Here is a 23081-nt window from a genome sequence, read left to right on the forward strand (position 1 = left end):
TGGTTACTGACAAAGTAAAACTTTACTGAAATGCTTGGCTCGTGTTTGTTTCGTCTCGGCTTACCTGTCAGCCAGCGGACTTTGGAACTAAGCTGGGTACCCTTTCACTAGGGAACTATTCATAACCTTAACACGTGATCAAATCTGTTCACACTTGCATTTCTGCTTCCACTCCTTTTTATTAAAAGCAAACATATTCAGTCAACCGTGACTCTGGATTAATAGCCATTTTATGCCTGGTAAACAAGTGTATGAAGGTTACAGCAGCTGGGTGTAATTTTCTGTACAGCAAATTATACCAATGTTAATGCTTGTGTGCAGCAAACTAAAAGATGAGGCTAAAATGGGAAAAGTCTGACATTTTGCTCAGCAGGCCATGAAGGAAGACTGGGTCTCCCCTTGGCTGCATTAGTTACGAGTAAGCAGTAACATTCCGTTAAAGGGTTCATCCACGGGTTTGTAAAAAGTTTGAAAGTTCTTTCTTTTGAATAAATTAAACTGGAAATAACTCATTAGTTATTTCTTCTGGTTTAGGGATTCATCTACACATGCTAATGTATGTCTAGATGCAGTTAACTTCTTAGTTTTCATCTTCCACTGCTGTGAAAATTCTGTAACTTGCTCACTAGTCTTGAGCTAACAAAGCCTTTACATTGCCTCAACCTCCAGTAGTGGAGAGTTCAAACACTATGACAACTCATGACTAAAGAAAATACACATCATTATCACAGTTATTAGCAAGCTATTAATTTTAATTCTGAACAGCTAATACTCTCAATTAGCCACCTGGATTAGAATTACGAACAATTAAATCATGCAAATAAGTTGGATAATTTTCCTCATGCTAGCACTTTTGTTGCTATACTTATAATGCACGGAGCATATTTTGTCATCTGTTTATGATATATATCTGGGCGCTATGTCGAAACATTGGACTGGGGAAAAACAGGTTAAAAAAACGGGGAATACATGCACTTATAGCTTTAGGTGAGCGCCCTCTTGTGATACTTTAAACAAGATCAACAGCTGCTCAGCATTTCTGAAGTCACGCAGGATGACCACGGGGACTGAGAAGCGGGACAATCCAACTTGCAAAGCTCTTTTCTGTTCGAAAGGACTAAGAAACTGTGTTAATTATTGTCCGAGCCAACAGTTCAAGCAGGTGTGTAAGATTACTCTGTCGGAACGCCTGAAACATCCTAACCAGGCTCATTAAACCTACAGGAGCAGGACGGTCACCGTGTACTTCTCACGTGCTAATGAGCCGTCGTCTGAGCTTAAAACTGTAAAACAGAAGAATCAGATAAGACTTCATAAACAAATTCAATTGACCAGGTACAGGCTAGTTAAAACTAAACATCAGAACAAACACACTGTGTACTTAACACACCCCCTCAGTTTTTGCACGCTTGCCACTGGTTATTTCAGAAGGCGAGCAGCAATCTGCCAGCCCCCCTGGCTGCCGGAGCGCAACGGCCAGGGGAGGCGGCTGGGCTTGAGCAGCTTCCACTTGCTGAGCCTTCGCTAGCATTTCTAAGTAAAGGTGCAAAGCCCGTCCCAGATTTCCTACTGGCATAACTGTCCTTTCCCAAATAACGTGAAAAGAAAGCAAATTAAACCTCTGCTAGTAGCGTGTCTACCTGTAACGCAGGTTTTTGTATTGCCCCAGCGGGCGGGGCGAGCGGGCGGGGCGGGCGGGCGGGCCGGGCCGCAGCTGCACCAAGCCCGTAGATTGCCCTTACTTTGCTCACACGAACGCCGTGAGGGGCAAGAGGCACCTACCCTGACGGGAGCCCTAGGGGCAACTACGGGGCTGCTCTCGACGGCCTAACGCTGAACTGGGGCGGGGAGGGAGGCGGACGAAAAAACAACCCAGGAACGGGGTCTTCACAGACAGGAACTCCAGTTTCTACTAGGCTTTCCCCCCTCACGGATGGGCGCCGCCGGAGCCCGCGCTGCCTGCGGAGGGCCCGCCGCGAGCGCGGAAACCGGGGAGAGAAAGCAGCCCGTCGCCCGGCCCTACCCCGCAGGGACGTCCCGCGAGGTGGCCCAGCAATCCGCCCACCGGCCGAGGCCGCTCAGCGGCCCCAGCGGGGACTGACCTCGGCACGGCGGGGCGGGGCGGGACGCCGCCTCCCCTCAGCGGCGCATGCGCGCTGCGGCCCCGCCTCCCCGGCGGGAGCTAACCGGAGCGCGGGGTCCCGCTCGGCGGCTTCGCACGCCGCGCCGGCGGGAGAGCGGCGCCTGGAGTCAGTGCCGAAGGACGGGGCAGCCGCGCCGCCGCCGCCCGCTCCTCGGCCATGAACGCAGAGAATTTCGGCTCCAGCGAGCGGCTGGTGACGGCCGCCTACGTGCGCCAGGGGGCGCAGGGCCGCCGCGCGCACGAGCTGCGCCTGCGGGCCCTGCTGGAGCAGGTAACGGCGCCCGCCCCGCCCCGCCCGGCGCCCCGGGCACGGCGGCCCCGGCGCGGGGAGCAGCTCCGAGCTGGGTCCCGCCCGGGGCCGGCCGCCCTCCCCCGGCCCCGCTGCTCCCGCGCTGGTTGTGCGGCCGCCTTCAGCCCGCCGCGCCGGTGACACGGCCCGGGCGGGGGCCCGGCCCCGGAGCTCAGCCCCGGAGCTCAGCCCCGGAGCTCGGCCACGGCTGTGCCGCGGAGGCCTTACGGAGCCCCGAAATGAAGGGGCGCGTGTGGGAGTAAAAAAAGGTGGCCTTTAGTTATGCACTTGCGGAGAAGGGCCCAGCCAATGGTTAAAGAATTTTTTAAGAGCAATAAGGTACTTCCATATTGCTACATGAAGTAAAAAATGACGCTTGTAGGGTGCCAAAGCAATGTATTTATTTGTCTCCAATGCACAGAGATCATCATCAACGAATTCTCAAATGTTTCAGGTCTTGAACATCCATAGTCACGTCATCCACGTTTCAAACTTTCATAGCGCACTATAGAAATTAATTAGTTTTACTAAGTTAATTTTACTGTTATTGGGGCATGTGATAAAAAAAATAAAAGCCTCCGAACTGTTGAGCTGCAATAGTAATGCTTTATGGGGACTGGGTACCTTTCCTCTGTGGGTGTCTTCTGCAGTTTGCAAAGATGAGCGCAGCTCCTAACGCACCAAAGAGCACCGGAAAGAGCGTGTCTCTGGTTGCAGGTTTTGAGGCGTTACATCCTGTAAGTCCTTTAATAATGAGAAAATATGCAGATTGGAGGATGTGTTACAAGCGAGACTGTATTTCCCTTTTGCTCGTAATTAATATTTTTGCTTCTATAATACCCAATTATCTCCCTTTCATCCAGTTTTCTCTGTTGAATTCCTGTAGCAGTAGATTCCTGTCTAGAGTATACATCAAATAATTTATAGTCTTTTAGGGAGTAATTAACGTGTATGTGCTGCAGTGGTTTTGTGCATACCTTAAAGAACACTTGAAAGTGGAAAATATCCCGACTATTTTAATATCGTGATGTGCTAATGTAATTGCACTTAATATATGGAAAAATCATTAACTTTTCCCTGAATATGGGTTCATAATGTTAGATTATATAAAACAGCTTAATGAAAATACAGCTGTTCATTATGGGAAAGAAGGGTAGCATTAGTCAATCAAGTTGCATGAAGTTTTGTTCACTTTTAATTTCCAAGCTTCATAGTTACCTTTATATTATTAAGGGAAAATGTCCTGAGGATGGATGGGATGAAAGCACCATTGAACTGTTTCTTCATGAACTTGCTATAATGGACAGCAATAACTTTCTGGGCAACTGCGGAGTGGGTGAGAGGGAAGGAAGAGTGGCGTCAGGACTCGTTGCCCGAAGGCATTACAGGTACAGGTTATTGGCAACTTGAATTATTCGTATTTATTATTAATGCTCTCAAGTGGCATATTTCATTGTGTTTTGTTATCTGAGACCTTCATAGCATTTGAGAAAAACAGTGTAGTGGGGTATTGAATTGATCCAGCTTTCTGTACTGAATTTTCATTAATAACTCATTGGAAAGTCTTGAATGAAACAAAAATGTTTTGTTAGGGTTATGACCTGTATGCTGAATGGGTAGAAGCTTAAGATGTTGAGTTAGCTGCATGCAAGGAAAGCAGAGATCTTCCTGTTTTAAAATAATCCATGCATTACTTGCCTTTTTTTCATGCTGTCCAGGTTTTTTAGCTTTATATTATTAAAAACTACTGCATATTGTAGTTGTAAAGTATCAAACATTCCTAGTGAAGACCTAAATGAATATTACAAAATACAAAAATATCTTTATAATGCGATTGGTTCATATGCACATGAAAACCCAGTACATCTATAATGGGTTTTATAAGAAGGAGATCTTTAAAGACAAGAAAAAGCTTTTAAAAGCTTGTAGCCCTTTTAACACTTGATAGGTATATTGGATGCTATAATTTCAGAGGCTCTGCATTAATTTCTTTAGGGATATACTTTTTTTTCCAGTGTAGAGTTTTGTGCTGAGTACCTTGCTCTGATGTTTTATCTAACAGGAATGAAAGGAAGTGGAATTTCCTGGAATGTTTCTCCTTGAAAGATGAAACAAAAGCATATTAGAGACCAGAAATTTAGTAAGCTTTACCATATGGAAGTTGAATTACTTAGGCTTAATGGCTTTCATAAACCCTACAGTACCATGAAAATTTAATTTAAAAAGCCAGTAATACATCAATTTGGCTTTTTTGTTTTCTGTACTGCTCTCTAGTCTAGGGCGTGTGTGGTGAGGGAGGTAGAGGGTCACACTGGGGAGAGTTATCGCAGAAGTATTGCTTTCTGACAGTGCTGGAGAAAGCATGCCAAACTTCTGGCCTCAGGGAGCCTGGGCTGGCATTCAGCACTTCTCTCACCTGGCATCTCGCCTTCACCTGTGGGCATCAGCAATAGCAAGGAAAGGCCTGGAGGCGTCCTCCACTCCACTTATTTCTGCAATAAGTTTTACAGGTAACTTTGAGGGTGGTGGACGTAGCAGGAAAGGGTTCTCAAGCTGCCTTTCCTTTCACCTTAATAGATTCGTAGGGAGGATTGCTCCTTAAGAAGGAGTGTGTATGTACAGAAGAGGAAAAAGAGGTGGTATGAGAAAGCTGTTAAGAGCATAGCAGCAGGAACAAGGGAAAAAAATATTTTTGATGGAGTGACGATTACGTGCAAATTTTAATTAATTATCAAGCAATAGCTTGAAATGGGGAAAAAAATGTAAGCTGTAAAACTATGCTCCAAGAGGTTCTGAATTCCATGTGCTCATCAGACTGCATTTTACTCTATTCCCAAGACAAAAACAGAATTAAAGCCATAAATAGATGTGTATTGTTTAGCTTGCTTGAGCAGCTGCTACATTTCAGCCATGGGTAAAGTTGGTTCTGTAAGCTTATATTTTATACACAGTTTCAGGATCTTCCACTCCTGAAAGGTGCTAAATAATATCTGGTGTTTATAAATGCAGTTTATAAGCATAATTTATAAACAGAATGCGGAGAGAGATGGTATTGCATGATACATAATATTGTGTAGTAGAATGAGGAAGATGAAATGACAATGTAGAAAAAGATGGGCAAAGTGATACATTAACCTAACTGTCTTCAGGATGTTTTGTCGCAGTGTATATTATTTCTTTGCCCTGTGGGAATGAAGCCTTTGACCGGGGAGTATCTGTGTAATACCGCTATGCTTATGGTAGACGACACTATAGGCAACTGATTTTTGTCTTCCTTGAAGTTGTGTGTCTGAACACGTCAGCATTTATAATGCTAATTCAACAGATATCAAGAATTGCTGAGGTGCGCTTAAAAGGAAGCCTGCCAGATGCTAAATGTGTTGCGACTGTGGGTCTTTTCAAAGTTTTTACTTGCCTACTGTAACATTGTTAATCTACTGTTAAAAAAAAAATTACGGTTTCATATGACTATATATAGTTCGTTGTAATGGAGCTCACTATGGCAGATATTGATGTTGCATTGGATACAGCATTTTCCACAATTGTTTATCAAGTTGAATTCTCTTCAGTCAGCACGAATTATTGCTTTGGGACATGAAAAAACTTGATGTATGTTTTCAACCTTTTTTGTTTAGGTTGATCCATGGAATTGGAAGGTCAGGTGATATTTCTGCAGTCCAGCCTAAAGCTGCTGGGTCTAGCCTTTTGAACAAACTTACTAATTCAGTAGTTCTGGATATTATAAAGCTGGCTGGTAGGTGTAAATCTGAAAATATCTTTTATTTGTGGGGCCATGTGGTGGGTTCTTCATGTTAATTTCTGTCTTCTGTTTTATGTGTGCAGGTGTCCGGACAGTGACCAATTGCTTTGTGGTTCCTATGGCAACTGGCATGAGTCTAACTCTGTGTTTTTTAACATTGCGGCACAAGAGACCAAAGGCAAAATACATTATCTGGCCACGTATAGACCAGAAATCTTGCTTTAAATCAATGATAACTGCAGGTAAGAAGGAGCTGACTGATGACGCAGTGTGTTTTTCTAACAGACATAAAACCTCATGTAGCAATTCATATGCTTGCAATAAGATCCAGAAAAGGCCTAATGCATAGTGATTCTAAGTACACTCCTGATTTGTAACATGCAACCACACACACGAGTTGTCTTCCTAATGCCTTGTAAAATATAGGTATATGCTGAGGTACAGAGGTATATAAAGTAGTCTATAGAGAACACAATACTGAGGAACTTACAGTTCACTCTCTGAGTTAGATGACTAATTTGCTGTCCTGAGAATTATGTAAAACCAAGGCTCGTGGTTCAAACCTCTCTTAGATTTATGGAAGAAGCATAAGTGTTTTAGGAATTGTGATCAGAAGGTGACAAGCCGTCGGATTTGCACATTCTTTTCTTTTAGAACGTAGGAAGTCTTAGCTGCCCTATTTGTTTTTAATTTTGCAGTGTCACTCAGCTTACTGAGGAAATGAGTTTGGTGCCTTTCTTAGTTCAAACCTTAATTTCTCTCAGATGGAGTTCCTTGTTTTCCAGTCTGTAAGTGAAGGGTAAAAGTCTATCCCTGCACTGAAGCTGCCCCCTCCTTCAGACTGATGCATGGGATCAAGGAAAGGGCAAGTAAGGGAGACTATAATTTTCTAGCTCAGTGCACATACCTGCAGGTCGTGGCATAGATTCTGGTCCTAGTTCCTAGGACACATTTATTTTTTGCATAAAAGAATCACTAGATAAAAATGATTAAACAATGGGAAGCAGGGACTGGGTTCTGTCCAGGTAAGATGTCCAGGTGTTTAAAAGGAATCAGATCAGAACAAACAGAACATGCATACAAGAAAAATGGGAGTGTTTTTGAAATATTATGCTCAATTTAGAACATCAGGCTAAGGAAATTACATTTATAATGGAGAAGGTTGTGAGGAAATGTAATTGATCTTTAATTTTTTTAATAGTTAAGACAGCTATCACAAAATCAATTAAAAGAATTATCAACTACAAAGAGAGAAGCAGGTATCAGATATCTAACAACTATCTATTAAATGCAATCTCTGTCTTCAAGATCACTAGCTGAAAACCAGACTAGGGCTAACACTCAATAAATCCTTCTAGTCCAAATTCTTCTGTAGGGTTTGAGCCTTACATGTCAGTGTTAAGGCATGGTGTTGAGCCTTGAAGGGAGAATTCACATAGCTGCTGCCATGTTACGCTGCTTTGGAAATCACTCTTTCCCTTCCCCTGCCCCCACCCCCCTTCTCCTTTACTTTCATTCAGAGACCTGAACATCTCTGTTTTTTAAGAAAGTTATAGTTGCTTGAGCTAGTATGATGTTGCTGCCATGCCACACCTGTTTGGGGAAGGGAGTATATGGTTTCTGGTGTTCTATTGTGTAAACAAAGCCTTTCTGGTTTATTGATTTATTTATTAGCCAGAAATTTGAGCAATTACCATGACAGGCTTCCTTCTTTATTTTTAAGTGCTAGGTTAGGCAGCCATGCCTTTGTCTAGCTGAATCTTGAAAATCTTTGAGATTCCACAACCTCTCTGGATAGCAGTTCCAGTGCTGTGCTATCCTCTGAATGAAAAGAAAATTTTCTTGCTGTTTATTCTGAACCTCTCAAAGCAAAATTTGTTGCTGTTGCCTCTTATTATATCCTACCAAGGAGAGTCTGGCTGTCTTGTCTTTGGAATGCCCTTTCAGATGGTTGGGGCCTGGTATTAGATATTCTCCTTAGCCTCTTCGGGCTTGAAAAGTGTAGCTCTTAACAGCCTTTCTTTCTAAGCTGTATGCATTATACCACACTCATCTTGGTAGCCCTCTGATGGACCCTCTCTGTATTTTTAACATCCCTCTTGACCAGCCCATTCCAAAACTGGAAACATTCCAACATTTAGAAGGGGATAACTTCCTTTTTTCAGATGTGTCCCATACATGTCCTTGAGAAACAACCTTACGAGGTTCAGCTTTTTGTACATCTTAAACAAAAACAAACTGGAAACTTAAAAAAGTAGAAGACTTGAGAAATAGCTTGGATTTTATATGACAAAGTTCACTTACAAAATGAGGTCAAATGTGGACATTTTTATCTTTTAAGAAGTAATTTGGAAGTGTGTAAATCAAATAAGGCAGAGGCTTATCATGAAAGCCAATTCATAATGATCATTATTGCATTGGTACATCTAATGGCATCCTTTTTTACAGAGGCTGTTTTAGTACACTAGTGCTTTACAAGAATGCCACTCAAACACTTTCTTTTTATTTGGGAGGGAAGAGGTTAATCTGTTTTTAAAACAATCTTCTAACCTGTTGCTGTTGCATGCAAAGAATGTAAAGTAAGGTTTTGTCTGCAGTCCAGTATTTAACAAGAATATTATTGTCATTTTTAGCAATACGGGCATTGTACAATAAAAGTTTGTTTACCTATTATTAATCCAAGTCTGAAAGAATCTGTTAAAACAACAGAAGCAAGAAGATTTTTCTAATTCACACTGGAACTAAAACCCTACAATTAGTCCGAGATTTGATGATACACATTCAGGTCTTGATTTTTTTCGTCAGGTTTTGAGCCCGTGGTGATAGAAAATGTATTAGAAGGCGATGAGCTACGGACAGACATCGAAGCAGTGGAGGCTAAAATCAAGGCTCTTGGTGCTGAAAATATTCTTTGTGTGCATTCTACAACATCTTGCTTTGCTCCAAGGGTACCCGATAGGTAAGTAGTCTTTGTAAGTGCCATTTGTTACTGTTAAAAAAAACCAAAACCACAACAAAAAAAACCCTCCAAAACAAAACAAAAAAAACCCCAAATAAAACCTCCGTGTTTTGAATGTCCATCTTCCTAAAGCTGCTTAATTACTGCCAACAGTTAGTAAAGATGCCCTAATCCCCTTGCTAAGGAAAATAACAGGTGGAGGCAATGTTCCACTTTCAGAAAAGTATATTGAAAAGGTGAGAATAGTGCAGAAGGTCTTCCTTCTGTCATATAACTGAGGTTAATGATGATCTCTTGTGATTAAATTAATGTCATTTTGGCAGTGGTTTTCTTACAATTTCACGGAAGCATTAAAAGTAGACTTTCATAGAAACATGGTCCAGGTAATGTAGTTCCATAGCTAATGACACATTTTAATATTACTGTTACCTTTGCTAGCCGCCTTCTGTAGCCAGTGATGAATTTTCCTAGGCTATTAATACAGTGTTCTTTTTTTTTAAAAAAAGCTTCAGCTAAATTTAAAATCTTTGCTTGAGCTACTCTTTCCTGTATTATACTGATGTTTATAGGGCTAATTAAGATATACCGATACAAGGAAAGTCTTGGAAGTATCTAGGGCAGATGTGCTGTATGAGTATAACATATGATTTACCCTATTGTAACTTATCTTGAACACTTGCTGCCTGATTGCATGGTGCTACTTCTTGTAATTTCCAGCTGTTAAATCACCATTAAAAGAAGCTTAAAATACATTGCATTCGTTCCTAATATTATGTGTGTGTATACATAACTTCCGTAGTTGCTACGAAGATGTCATTCAAGCACCAGCTGAAGCTGAGATTAACGTTATGGTTATGGATGGGAAATAGAGTATCTGAGACATTATTTCAATGTGTAGCTTGGTTATGAAATATTTGAAAAACTACTCATTCTGAATATGGCATGTTGGTGTAGAGGTGGCTGAAGTACTTGGTATATTTAGTCATTTGTCCAAAATGAGCACTGTAGTTACTTGCAAAACCTACTTTCTCTATTTGCTTACGAAAATAAGTATCAAGAAGCAAATTCCTTAGGTTTTACAATTGAACAGGTATCTTTTGATGGGCTTTTATGTAGTAAACTGAAGTATGAGATATTAGTAAGATGTCTTTTTTTTACATGGTTTTAAATATAGTGTCTCAGTTTTTCCACTTTAATTGTGTTTAATTTATCACAAAACTGAAAAGACTTATGTTTAGAGGTCCTCTACAGTATATGCTGTAAATTTGCATTAATGTCAGTTACCTTATTTGGAAAATTTAGTTCAATATTTGCAAGTGTGGGAAAGAAACATTACTGACTCTGAAACATGGCATGTAAAGATGTTTTGCTCTATTTTCCTACCTTTAAAAAAACCCAGTATTTATCATAAGTTAACCCGGTTGCTAGAGGGAAGTTAAAACCTTATAATTCTGTCAGAATACTATGAACATTGTTTGAAGTTGACTAGCAGATTTATTGGCTAACCTAAATCACAGCTATCAAAATTGAATGGTCTGTTTTATAGCTTGGGTAAATGAATCTTTTCCTTATCTGCCTCCTCTTTTTGACATGCAATTGTTTTGTCCTCTGCAACGAAGAGATGAATTATTGGGTAGTGGCACTGTGTTATGATATACCACAGATATAGGAGGATTTGAACACACTTCCTATTTAAAGGATACTGTCAACTACTGAAGGCCATAACATTCATCTTCCTACAGGAAGGAGAATCCCATACAGCATTTCTAGAGTGCACCACTTTAAATATCTATTTCTAAATATTTTCCATTTGTAAGGCTTTGATTAGTTGTGGTGGTGGTGTTTTCAAATTCTAAGTGGCTTAGGGTTGTTAAAAGATCAGGGTAAGAGTTTTATGCTTGTATAGCTGTAGCTTTCCTGTGAAGTGTTATTTGACTTTATGGGAATAATTCACTCGTGTATAAACCCCCTTCCTCAGGGAGACATAAGTTCTCAGACAGTCTCCTACCTGCTGTTGCTGTGAGTTGTCTCTAAAACTACTGTATTTAATAGAGAACTGAAGGACTAAATGTGTCTTTTTCTGTTTATGTACTTAGCAGAACTCTGTATCTTGTTACTTTCATTAATATTAGAAGAAAGAGCAAAGCTTTCTTTTTATGAGCTTTCACAAACAGGAGAGAAAGAATAAATTGGAAGATATTTCTGTAAGTCCTATTTGTGATTTTTAAGAACCTGAGTAGTAGCCAACTCTTATATTAATGCTTTATTTTTCTGATGTGATTAGCAGCACTTTTAATGGTGCGTTTTAAGCCTTGGAAGCAGACAAGTGGTGTGCGTAATTGTTTGCTTCCCTTGCATAATCACAGATTCTTTTCAAACTGTAGCACTCTCATCCTGTATTGTAATATAGATCTAATTGTTCAATAGAATATTTTTGTGAAAAGTAAAGAGGCTTTTCTGTTTTGAGTACTTGTGGAAGCTAGCTTATTGCTCTTTTAAGTCTCAGGAGGTGAGAAAGGCAAACACACGTAGCAGTACACCCTCCACGTTTCCAGTTTGGTGAAATCCTCTACCTGCACTTGAAAAGAAACCTGTAAGGGGGGAACTGTTTTCCTTTGAGTCTCTGTGGAAGGTGAGGAATGAGTCTGATTAAGATCAGCAGATCAGAAGGCAAAAACTTTGCCCTGTGTAGTGTTATGTTTCCTGTGACTGTTACATAGTTCAGGATTCAGGATGTTGATAAATGTGAAAAATTATCGGGCATGCCGCTCCTGCTGAATATCTTGGCTGGAGAAGATCAATACTTACATCATATTACTGGTGTTTCCTAATCATTACATACTTGTGATTTTTTTAGGGATAATATGGTGATGATGATGTTTTGCTAAGGATTGAGGTTTAGAAAATTTAATCTGAGGTTTGCAGCTGAATTTTGCATTACAAAACAACACTGGGCAATGTAATGAAAATAGAATGCAAAGGAATGTCACCTCTTGGAAAACGTTTTCATACTCTGTCACATTTTATATGAATGTCAATAAATTACAGTGAGAGGCTGTACAGAAGGAGATAGAGTAAAAATGCATTGAAGGATTAGAGTATCCTGATTTTTTAAAAATAATATTCCCTTTATCATCACTTTAAATTATTATATATTACCTTGTTTTTTCAAATAGATTTTATTTCTAAAACATTCACAAGTTTGGGGGAGATCAAGAGCTTTTTTTAAAGAACAGAGCATGACTGGAGTGCTTCAAAAAGGGAACTAAGTACATGTATGTTTAAAATGCTGAAGGCCTTTACCCAAAATGACCTGTGCACCCACATAAACCCTAATATTACGGAGAAATCAATCCAGTCTGAGCTCACTGTGATTTCAGAGATTTCTGAAGGCAAAAGAGTTGTCTTTATTTCTGAGTAAACAGTTGAACAAAGTTTTAATTTGTTGATTTCCACATTAGACATTTTAGAGCTCTCCATTCATTTGAAGAATATCTTTTCTGTTAATCAGTTTATCTGAAACATGCAAGGGAGGTTTCAGCCAAAGGGTTGAAATACTAGCTCTTTGAAATAAAGAGAAGCATGCAAAGACTTAGTGTTATATAATGCTTTTGATTCCCAAGACACATCTCGGAACTTCTGTTAGGCCATTTTCAGGCTGAATGTTAGAAGAAAAGGGAAAGAAGTGTGGGTAGCTGAAGCTCTGTTAGTTATTGTTAAAGTAGTATAAAAAAATGCTTATGTCTGAAGCAGAATGATTTGGCATCTATTTACTGTGTTCCAGACAAAACTTTCGGTGAAGCGTGAAAAATTTCAGCACAGGTCAACAAGTTGTAGTATATGTAAAAGCTAACAGAATTTTCTTCTCAACCTCTATAGCTTAAGGTGTCAAGTGCTACCTTGAGATGCTAATCAAAAAAGTTTCTTATCTCATTCTGACTTCCTTGTAGACCTTTCAGTCTTTTAATGGTCTGATTTGTAACATGAGTTACAGGTATCAATGCTTCTCTAAATTACAATTTTTTGCTCATAGATTGGAGGAACTGGCTGTGATTTGTGCTAATTATGACATTCCCCATATCGTCAACAATGCATATGGAGTTCAGTCTTCAAAATGTATGCATCTTATCCAGCAGGTAGGAGCTGTGTATTTCAGATAATTTTTTTTAACAAGTATAACTAAATCTCTGATTGTAGACAACGCTAGCAAATTTTATTGGATGCTTCACAGCTTTGAGACTAATCCCATGCATGTATGGTATTTGAACAGTTTTCTGAGAACGTGGAGCAGAGGGAAACCAAGCTTAAAAATTAATATTTGTTATTTCTATTATGTGCTTTTTAGGTATTAAAACCAAATTGATTTAGGTTTTGTTCATGTTCAAGTGTCTCTCATAATGGAAAAATGTCCTTAATAAACTTTCTTAAAATATTTCATAAACTTATTAACTAAAAATAAAATAATGGATCATGCTTGAATAGGGATTAGGCCTTCAACAGAATGTGAGTTACGGATTTTCAATTGAAGGTACAAAATGCTACAGCAACACTTCATCCACGGTGCCACTGTTAAAGCTTTCTTGTCACAGAGGACAGCTGAGGAAACTGGGTTAAGTTCAGTGTTGTGTTCAAAAAAGTTTGATTTCTGTTCCTGTTCAGTCTGAAAAGGAGGTTGCTTAACATCTAAGATCAGCTCAGAATTCTTGCATTTCTGCTCATTGCAATGTACATGCACCATTTCTTCAATATTACTCTTTTATCTCTGTTGCCCGTATCAAAAGAATAGGGGGGATATATTTTTTAACAGGATCCAGGGGATCACAAACTATTATGAATTTAAAATATGCTGGTGCTTTTTTTTTTCCTAATTAAGAAGTCATTATGTTATTAATTGGGCACAGACCAACTGATGTATAATTATGACAGGAATGTCATGTTGGAATTTCTAAATCTTGAGAGACTGAAGGAATTTGACAAAACTTGACATGATATGTGAAATAGAAAATGGCGTCTGCTTTATTTGTAATGTACTTGGTACATGTTATTGTATTTGACTTGCACAAATTCAGTGAAATTCTGACATGAAGGGGGCTGTGGAATTGCTGAGTTTTACTGAGTGAAATGAATCTAATGATAATCTTTTCAGACTACAAAGCAACAAATAGAACTGTTACTGTGTAGGTTCTGTAGTTTTTTCATGGCTTCTTGATAGGTTGTTTGGGTTTTTTTTTGTTCTTTGATTACGCAAATGTATACATTTGAGCTCTGATTTGTTTTACATTTATTTAGAAAAATCTATTTCCTGCAGTAGAAAATGTACTGTCTATGAGGAAGTAGTTACTAATGAATGGTTAAAAGTATGTACATGCTGAGCACAGTGTGAACAGAACTTGCAAGACTGTCACAGGAAAGAGCTTTTGAGACCATTTCATTTGTCATGCTTTACCTCTGGTGGTCTCCTGTCAGTTAAATCAAATGATGGCTGCTGGCATTCATCTTCCCATCAAAAAGCTGACACATTTGGAGTGCTTCTTCCCACCTCCCATGCACTAAGCTATTAAAACATAGAGATAATAACTGTGGTTTAGTTGGAGCTGCTTTTTTTTTACTCTTTTTGCCACGGCCATTAACACTGTTTCTATTTTTTGGTGTTAATATGTAGTACTTTAGTATTTATGTATTTGAATATACTTAATATGTTCCTTAATATAGTTTTCAGGTTCTGTTATGCTGCATACTTTTTAATTGTACAGTTCACAGTAGCATATTACTCGAAGATGTACTGCAGAATCTACATTTTTTTCCCTTTTAAGAATATCTGAGTGGCTAGGCGTAGGGTTGTTTTGTTTCCAGGAAGTGGAGAAATCTGCTGTAGGAATTTATCTGGATCTTGATTTTGCAAGCAGCCTTATAAGGAGGAGTGCTGTCACAGCCCTTGTTTTAATGCAAATTTATACATGTATCAAGAAAAATAATCTTCTTTTCTAATGAAGCATTAACCTGTAGCCCTTTACTGTGAGAATCTGTGAAATGTTTTGGGGTGTACAATTTTAACTGTATCAATTCCCATTAAATTCCAAGGGTTTTCTTTTTAGTTGTTTTTGAAAATAAGCTACATTTAGACCTGCAGGAACTAAAATCAGTGTTTTAAATCATAACAAAAGAGGAATTTGTAAGGTACTATGTAAACAGACAAAGGTAATAACTGAGCAATGCTAAGAAAAGGTAATACTATGATTTTTAATTTTTCATCGCAAATACAACATCTGAGTTTCCTGAATTATATTTATTTCCATTATGTTGCTGTGTGATTATGATGCTATCATGTGTTTCCTTTTTCCTAATGCATGCTGTGAATTTTTTTTGTTGTTTCTTTTTGATAAAGGGTGCTCGAGTAGGCAGAATAGATGCTTTTGTTCAGAGCTTGGACAAAAATTTTATGGTTCCAGTAGGTGGTGCTATCATTGCTGGCTTCAATGAGTCCTTCATTCAGGAGATCAGCAAAATGTATCCAGGTAACTAGTTCATGGACTGATTTCATCCATATGAAATAACTGTAGAAAACTTGATTATCAGCTTTCTTTCATATAAAATGTATTTTTGCCAATTGAATCTGTATATTGTTTTTTTCAGGAAGAGCATCTGCATCTCCTTCCTTAGATGTCCTCATTACACTTCTGTCTCTAGGTGCCAGTGGCTACAGACAGTTACTGAAGGATAGAAAGGTAAGCTTTTTAGCAAGCAGCACTTTCTTGAAGTCAACTGTTAACAAAGTCTTGTTGCAAAACTGCTTTGTTTAGTAAATCCAGTTTGTCTAGAAAGCCGTTCAATTTCTTCTGAGCTCACAGCTCTGAATCTGATAGGCAGTGTGATATAATTACTTCTCAGCCGAATGGTGCTCACGAGTAAGCATGACTTCCATGTTGGTTTCCAAGCCAGAAAGCTAAGTGAGGTCTTGTACTATCTCGTACAGTATTCATATTTGTTCTGAAGTGTGACTAATACAGTAGAATTTTGCCCCCAGAAGCCTAATCTGAGAACTCTGCTGTGTTATCATGGTCATACTGCTTCCAGGACTAAAGCATGAGATTGGACACTCAGATGTAACCCAGGAGGCTCTTCTGTTCTTCATGTGGCCTTATTGTGCCTTTGTGCTATCATAGTGTTTAATTACATGTTTGTGTACCACATTCTCTGGAGAATCACACACGGTTTCTGGTTAGGTTATAAATACTGTGTATGGCCACAAAAAGAGAAAAATACTGTCATTTAAGGTATTTATCTAGATACAGAGCTAGGTTTCTTCTCTGCCTCTCACAGACTGTATGTTTTATATTGGGTATAACTGCATTGCACAAACATTCAAGTAGTCTAAAGTTGGACCTGTACATCTTGAGTTGTCCTTAATTCTGGACATAATACAGGCCTGATTTTGCTATCTTAATATATTAACACAGAGCATTCTTTTTGTGGAGGGTTTTAGGTAAGGAAATGCTGTGAATTAAGTACTGTTAAGTTCATAGCTTTAAATCATGCATGATATGTTCCATTATTTTATTTAGAAACTACATTCCAGTTGTTTGCTGCTGGCACCTTGCTGTTGCCTCTGATTACCTGGCAGGGGAATAGTGCTGGATGCTGTGACTTGTTTCTAGCTGCTGGTAGAGGCATCCAGAATTCTGTACTGGAATTGAGATCCCATAGGAATAGCTAGACTACAGAAAACCAAACTAGCTTAGTGGCCTTACAACAACTAAGAAGTGATCTGTGCAACTAAAGTGAAAATATGGCTGAAAGCAGTTACTGCTTTTGCCACTATTGCAATACTGTGGTATTATTTTAAAAAAAAAACCAAACAGCAAAAACCAAAATAACAGAAAAACACAAAACACACCCCACCAACATTTTATTATGGACTGTTGTATATATTGCCACATATGGTTTGTGTCCTTGTTAAAAGCAAATTGTATTTTTTCCCACTTCACTCTCATGTCCAAAAGAATCTCAGGTGAATTTATTGTGTCTTCTGCAAAGCTGATTTTGATGTTAGATTTACACTGGTAGCAGATGCATAATGAGCAGTATAAATATTCTCCAAGTCATAAATAATAATTCTTTTGTAAATAAAATGTCTTAATGAATAGCTGTATATTTTTAATCATGTCATTTTCTTGGAAGTAGAATTCTAAAGTTAATAAAGCATTACATCTTTACAACTTCAGGCCTTTTAATTTCAAATGTGAGTATACTCTATAATCATAGCCTCATATATGGCATAAATATGTTTCTTTTATTGGATTTTCCATAGAAATAGAAACCTTTTTTTTGCCTAAAACTGTTTGTTCCTGAACTGTAAAAATGTAATAGTGATATTTTATTGCCTGTGCTCTATGAAGGCAGAGGCAGAGCTATTAGGCTCCCAGCAGGAGCTATTTATAGCTTGACATTGAGCACTCCTTTTTATATTGGTGCAGCTACACCTACTCACACAAAAAGTCAGCTATAAAAAACTTCAGGTTGGGTTTTTTTAATTTCTTTCTCTTTTTACCTTATCCTTATTCACATGGGTGTTACTTCAGGTTATTTGAGCTCAGGCCAGAAAGAATAGAATATTACGGAGAAGATATTAATCTCACACAACCAAGGGAAGAAATCGTATGCCCAGTTTTTTCTTTCACGTGGATGAACTATCTAATACAAGAAGGGAAGAGATTATATGAGGGAGAGGAGCATGTACATGGAGTGGGATTTTTCTGACAAGCTGGCAGTTCTGGAGTGCTCAATTATCTAAGAGTATGAGACTATATGTTATGATATGAAGGAGTAAAATGGTGCAATGTATCTGAGGACAGAAGAGCAAGGGAGGTACACACACATGCTGTAAGTGAATGAATAAAGGTGACCATAATGAAAGCTTAGTAAGGGATGTTTTCCACAGTCATATTTAGCCTTGATGTTTCCAGAGAAAGGATGGAAGACCACCAAGAGTAGTGTCTTCTCACTTGTTCTAAATTTCCAGTATTCCTTTTTATATGTTTATGTGGTGTTTAGAACAGTGGTTTTCTGATATCAGTAGGGGATTGTAGGTCCTTTTGTAATGCAGATAATGACAGCTGATCCACGGTCAAATTTGTTAATATCGTTGCTTTTACAGAACTCATAATATTATGTAAAGGTAGTGACTCCTTTGATTTCCTCAGCAGACATCATGTTGTGTCCCATATTCTGCACTGCGGGGTCTTAAAACTCTGTTTTCATGTAGGTGTTTGTGTGTCTGAACCAGGCCCCATGTAGCAAATATAGTGGTTACATTGCATTATAGCATAAACAGTAGGCTTCGATTGTCACCTCAGAACTGATGGAGAGCAAGGACCCTGCAGTTAATACCTGTTAACTGTTTTCCAATGTGGTCCATTTAATGCATTTAACTAATTATTATACTGGTATTATTGAAGAGGTGATGGCTTCATTTTGTTTTCAGCAGTTATGGATTTCCTCATTAGATTTCCTTAATAATCTAATGATCAAGATAATTCTGATTTTCTTAAATGTATTTCTGTGTTACTTGGGATGTGGTGGAGCTTTTTATATCTGTATCCATCTGACTGTATACTTTCTACGAGTTATTAACTGGAATCATTTTTATGTCCTTATGGAGTATGTATCTATTTAAAATCACACCAAGTGGGAAGAAAATGTTTGGGTTTTACAATTCAGTAAAATACTGGGTTTACATTTCATGGTTTATCATTGATGTAATTATTCTGATAGGAATAAATTATTTGTACAGTTTAGTGTGAGTTTATATTGCTGTACTTATGATCAAATTTAAGAATAAGGGAAAAGCCATTTAATGCTGGGTATTAAAAATGTAAAAAAATCAAATATTCTTACGGGATGACAGACATTTGTTACTCTCTTTTTTTGTCTAGTCAGTTTGCTACACTGTAGTTTGTCAAATGTGTGGGAATATTGCAGGATTTTTCTTGGGTGAAATGTGTGGAATCATACTCAAATTTTAGACTGGCTGGAGGCAAGATAGTTTAACGGAATGTGATCACTATCTTAAATGGTGTTGTGTCGTTCAACAAGTGCCAAGTATGAACGGAAGCTTCAAAGAGGCCTAAGCATATATTCAGGAGGTATGGCCCACAAGGAGCCTGACCTCAAGGTCTTGCAAGTGCTGAAGAGAAAACTTGATCAGTGTTGTTATGAAAGACCTTTTAAAAAAAAGAGTGTGGTAATTGTCAGCATTAGCGTTACCGTATCAGGTTGGCAAGACTTACTGGGCAGTTTCTGTTAGACTTCCTTTATATGCTATAAAGATTTAAAAGTTCTGTAACTAATTTCATAGTTTTAAAACTTTCCAGTATATTATAGATCCAGAATAAAATTGTCGATCTTGCAATGCAAGAGAATCTATACATGAGGGTATGTAGTATATGTAGGTATCACACACGTTCACGTGCAGTTTCTGTCATGTGTTTGACTGCATTTCTAGAAAGTAAGCCGCCGTCTGCTGGGGCTCTCTGGGGCATGCTCTAATGGGTCTCCACGCTCAGCACTGCAGCCTCTTTTTGGCTGTATGAAGTGGTGTGCCAAGTGGTCTGATCCGGTCACAGGTCCAGTGCAGCTGCTCAGCCTAATACACAAAGCAGAAGAGAGGCTACGATGGTTGCATTATAAACAGCTGCTGCTGCTAAGTAATTTAAGGTGGGACCAGATCAGTATCAGGTACAGCATATGCAGGTTGGCAGTCGGTATCTAGTGCAAAGAGGCTGTAAAATTACTCTTCTGCAGTGTTGTCTTCAGCACCATAAACAGCTGTGGCTGTTCTCTGAGGACAACTCATCTTTTCAGATGAGGGTGAAAGGCAGAGTGTTACAGACTTGGAGCGTAAGCAAGCTGAGCGGTTAGAACCAGCTAGGATAGTTTTAACCACATGCAAAAAGTTTTTTGGCCTTCATCAGTTGTCTCTCTGTCACCTGATATGGGACTAATGGCATATTTAGTACCCCCGTCTTCTGCTTTGTCTCTGGAGTTATTTTTCCTTACTTGTTTCCCTGTAGTTATTTTCATTTGGAAGAACAGTGCCTATCACAATGGAGCAACAAATGAAGACTCACCCACATTAGTTGTAGGTTCTATTAAAAATAGTTTTATAATGTAAATACAGTATGAGTCAAATATCTTTAATAATTGTTACAAAAGTTCTTGAAAATATTTTTGTATATATTTGTGGAAGTAGGCTATTTTGTCCAAATAATTGAGCCATTTGGCACATTTGATGCATACACGATTGTTGACTTGTTCTTTGTATTTTTTAAGGTATTTTATAATTTTAAGTCTAGAAAGACCAGAAGAAGTGCAAGACGTTTTCACATAGTTTAGCATTCATTTCACTAGTGAATTCACCTGGTGAGGTTTCGGATCAGTTTCTAAGGGCAAAGGCTGAACTAAATAATGAAACTTAACTGACTTTTAGTGCTTGGGTTGTTCAGTGCAACTTTAGCATAATAGTTGGCCTCACTGGAGAAAACTTGAGTGCCTATCACAGAAAATCAATTATGTAAGAGCTCATTTATATATAATTGCTTAGGGTGCTTATAAATTTTCCACATAACAGAAATATTTTTATAATAGAGGTCGGTTATAGATTTGACCTCACAAAAATATTGCTTTTTTTCCTTTTTGGGTGAAGGCCGTTAATCTATTTTGCAACAAACTGCATAACTTCTGAAACTATAAAATATCTAGAGGGCTTCCAATAGAAAGATGCAAAATAGTGTAATTCATAAAAATGAGAAGTTTTGAATTTGTGCGCAGGTAGCTTCAAACTGATGAAAATACATACTTGGATTATTTTTTTTGCTATCTTTCAATTTTCCCTTGTTTTAACAAATTCCTATGTATGTAAAGGCTCATCTAGTAACCTAGGTATTTAAAGTTAATTTAATTTAATACATTTATACAGTGGGTAACTGGTTATACCAACTTGCAGTCCTTCCAGTAACAAAATACTTGAAGAGATGCAACAGAGAATTCCCTAGGTACAGCACACAAAAATTTATTACTTGTGTATTTGTTCCTGTTCGAGTACAGGTTTTTCTCAGTGCCAATTTCACCAATAGTATCTTCATAGTAGATGCAATTTATGTATATTTCCATATTACTTTGCTTCAGTTGTAGAAGTAAATAGCCAGCAGATGGAGCCCAAACTAATTTATGATTTGGATTCCCAAAAAGTATGAATAAAATGGCTAACACATTGGTGATGCTTGTTGTGGAAAGCACGTAACAAATGAGTAATGTGTTTATATTCAGTGAGGGACCAGAAGGAAGGCAGAAGTGTCTGAACTTTTGAAACATAAATGTTTTTCAAGTTCTGTGAGTGAACTGTAAATACGCTCTGAATTGAAACCATAAAATCACTCAGTTTACAAATGCCTCTGAAAAATAAGAATGACTTCACAAATTTCAAGTTCTGATAATTAACCATAGATCCCTCCCAAAATTTTTGTTGTTTTCCTAAGTATTACAGAAGCTTTATGTTCTTGTTGACAGTTGAATCAGTAGCCTAATTCATTCAGACAGTAACATGGTACTTTTTCCTCTCCGGCTGAATTCATTCTGTGGTTTTAGGAAGAAAAAGGTCAGGACCTGTGTTCATTTGGTCACTCATGAAGTGAGACTGGGTTCACTGCAGTGGCTCAAGAAAAGCAACTGTAACGTTTTTCGAACTTAGCTACCACAAAGCTCATTTGGTTTCATAAGACCTTTGGGAGATTCTGCTCAGAAACATAATTTTGATCACGAGCTATAATTTGTATCTGTCAGAGTGCACAGGTCAGAACAGGATACTGGTCTACAAACAGAAGAGGCGACTCTATTTAAAAAAAATGAAAAATCACTTGTCAGATCCAGAAATTGATGAGGATGCTTAAACAGGCAGTCACATTGAAGCAGATGAGCAGCACAAGCAGCACAGTCTTTATGGCCAGAAAGAGGAAGAATCTGGTGTTTAGTATCTTTTAAAAAGACTACCCAGTATCTGTATCTTTTTGCTAGTTTTTATGAGAGACTAAGCATTAAAAAGGATGAAAAAGAAGCCAAGGGATACAATAAGAATGATGTTTATTCTTACTCTGTCCATAAGCGTTTTGAGCTGATGTGTGAAGAGGAAGATATTAAACTGAGGAAGACCATGAGCAATTATCATAGATTACTACTGGGGAGCAGGGAGGAAATAAAATAGGGATGAAGTAAGGGATGCAGCCTTTTATGTGCAGTGTGACTTGTATCTGAGCCAAAACACTTACAAATCTCAGTTTTATGACACTTTCACAATAAAGGTGCAATGTAATTAAGTGATAGCAGAAATTCCGATATCTCCATTCTTTTAGTAGGCTTGAACAGGAGGGGTGGGTCCCAGGAAGAGGACTGGCTACACAACAGAGCTGAGTATTCTGTGTGAAACAGAATGCATTCAAATGTATGCTCATAGCCTTCTCCTTAAGAGACTGTATTGCCATTCTCATACAGAAAAAGAAGTGTATGCACTAGTGATAACTGTGATTGTGTGACACATGGTAACAAAATGTACTACTTTTAGTCTGGAATGTATTAATATGAGAGAAAACAAAGTAAGGAGCAATTTGCCATAACGTAGCCATCTGTGATGGTAACAGTCTGTGGCTCAGGGTGCTAGGGCAGGGGGAAGCTCTTGCAGGAGTGGGGTGGGGTAAGACCTGCTGTGCAGTGGGGTTTTTGTCAAGATTTTACCTCCCTAGGTTTCAGGGTCACAGGAGGACTGGCATCACAAGCACATATATTAGACCAGATAGAGAGCTTTATACCAGCTTGAAGAGGAGGAACAGTGTTCAGGAAATGGAGCTGTTCCTTAATAGAATGATTTCAGAGAATTGTCTGG

At 38.6% G+C, this 23081-nt stretch overlaps 1 protein-coding gene across 3 annotated transcripts in view; it reads left to right on the top strand.

Moving 5' to 3' along the window:
• The first annotated feature begins 2113 nt into the window (after positions 1-2113).
• The window catches only part of SEPSECS (Sep (O-phosphoserine) tRNA:Sec (selenocysteine) tRNA synthase), a 40148-nt gene continuing 19180 nt past the window's right edge, over positions 2114-23081 (top strand). For 2 of the 3 annotated variants that reach the window (XM_075091745.1, XM_075091743.1), the window contains exons 1-8: positions 2163-2414; positions 3639-3820; positions 6068-6186; positions 6276-6434; positions 8998-9151; positions 13185-13287; positions 15537-15666; positions 15785-15876. In XM_075091745.1, the coding sequence (XP_074947846.1) occupies positions 2301-2414; positions 3639-3820; positions 6068-6186; positions 6276-6434; positions 8998-9151; positions 13185-13287; positions 15537-15666; positions 15785-15876 (1053 nt within the window). In that variant the 5' untranslated portion in view covers positions 2163-2300. Of the gene's footprint in view, positions 2415-3638; positions 3821-6067; positions 6187-6275; positions 6435-8997; positions 9152-13184; positions 13288-15536; positions 15667-15784; positions 15877-23081 lie in introns of all 3 variants that reach the window. The other variant, XM_075091744.1, reaches the window with a different exon arrangement.

The sequence above is a fragment of the Phalacrocorax aristotelis genome, chromosome 4 (assembly GCF_949628215.1).
Source record: "Phalacrocorax aristotelis chromosome 4, bGulAri2.1, whole genome shotgun sequence".
In the NCBI taxonomy this organism is placed as follows: Eukaryota; Metazoa; Chordata; class Aves; order Suliformes; family Phalacrocoracidae; genus Phalacrocorax; species Phalacrocorax aristotelis.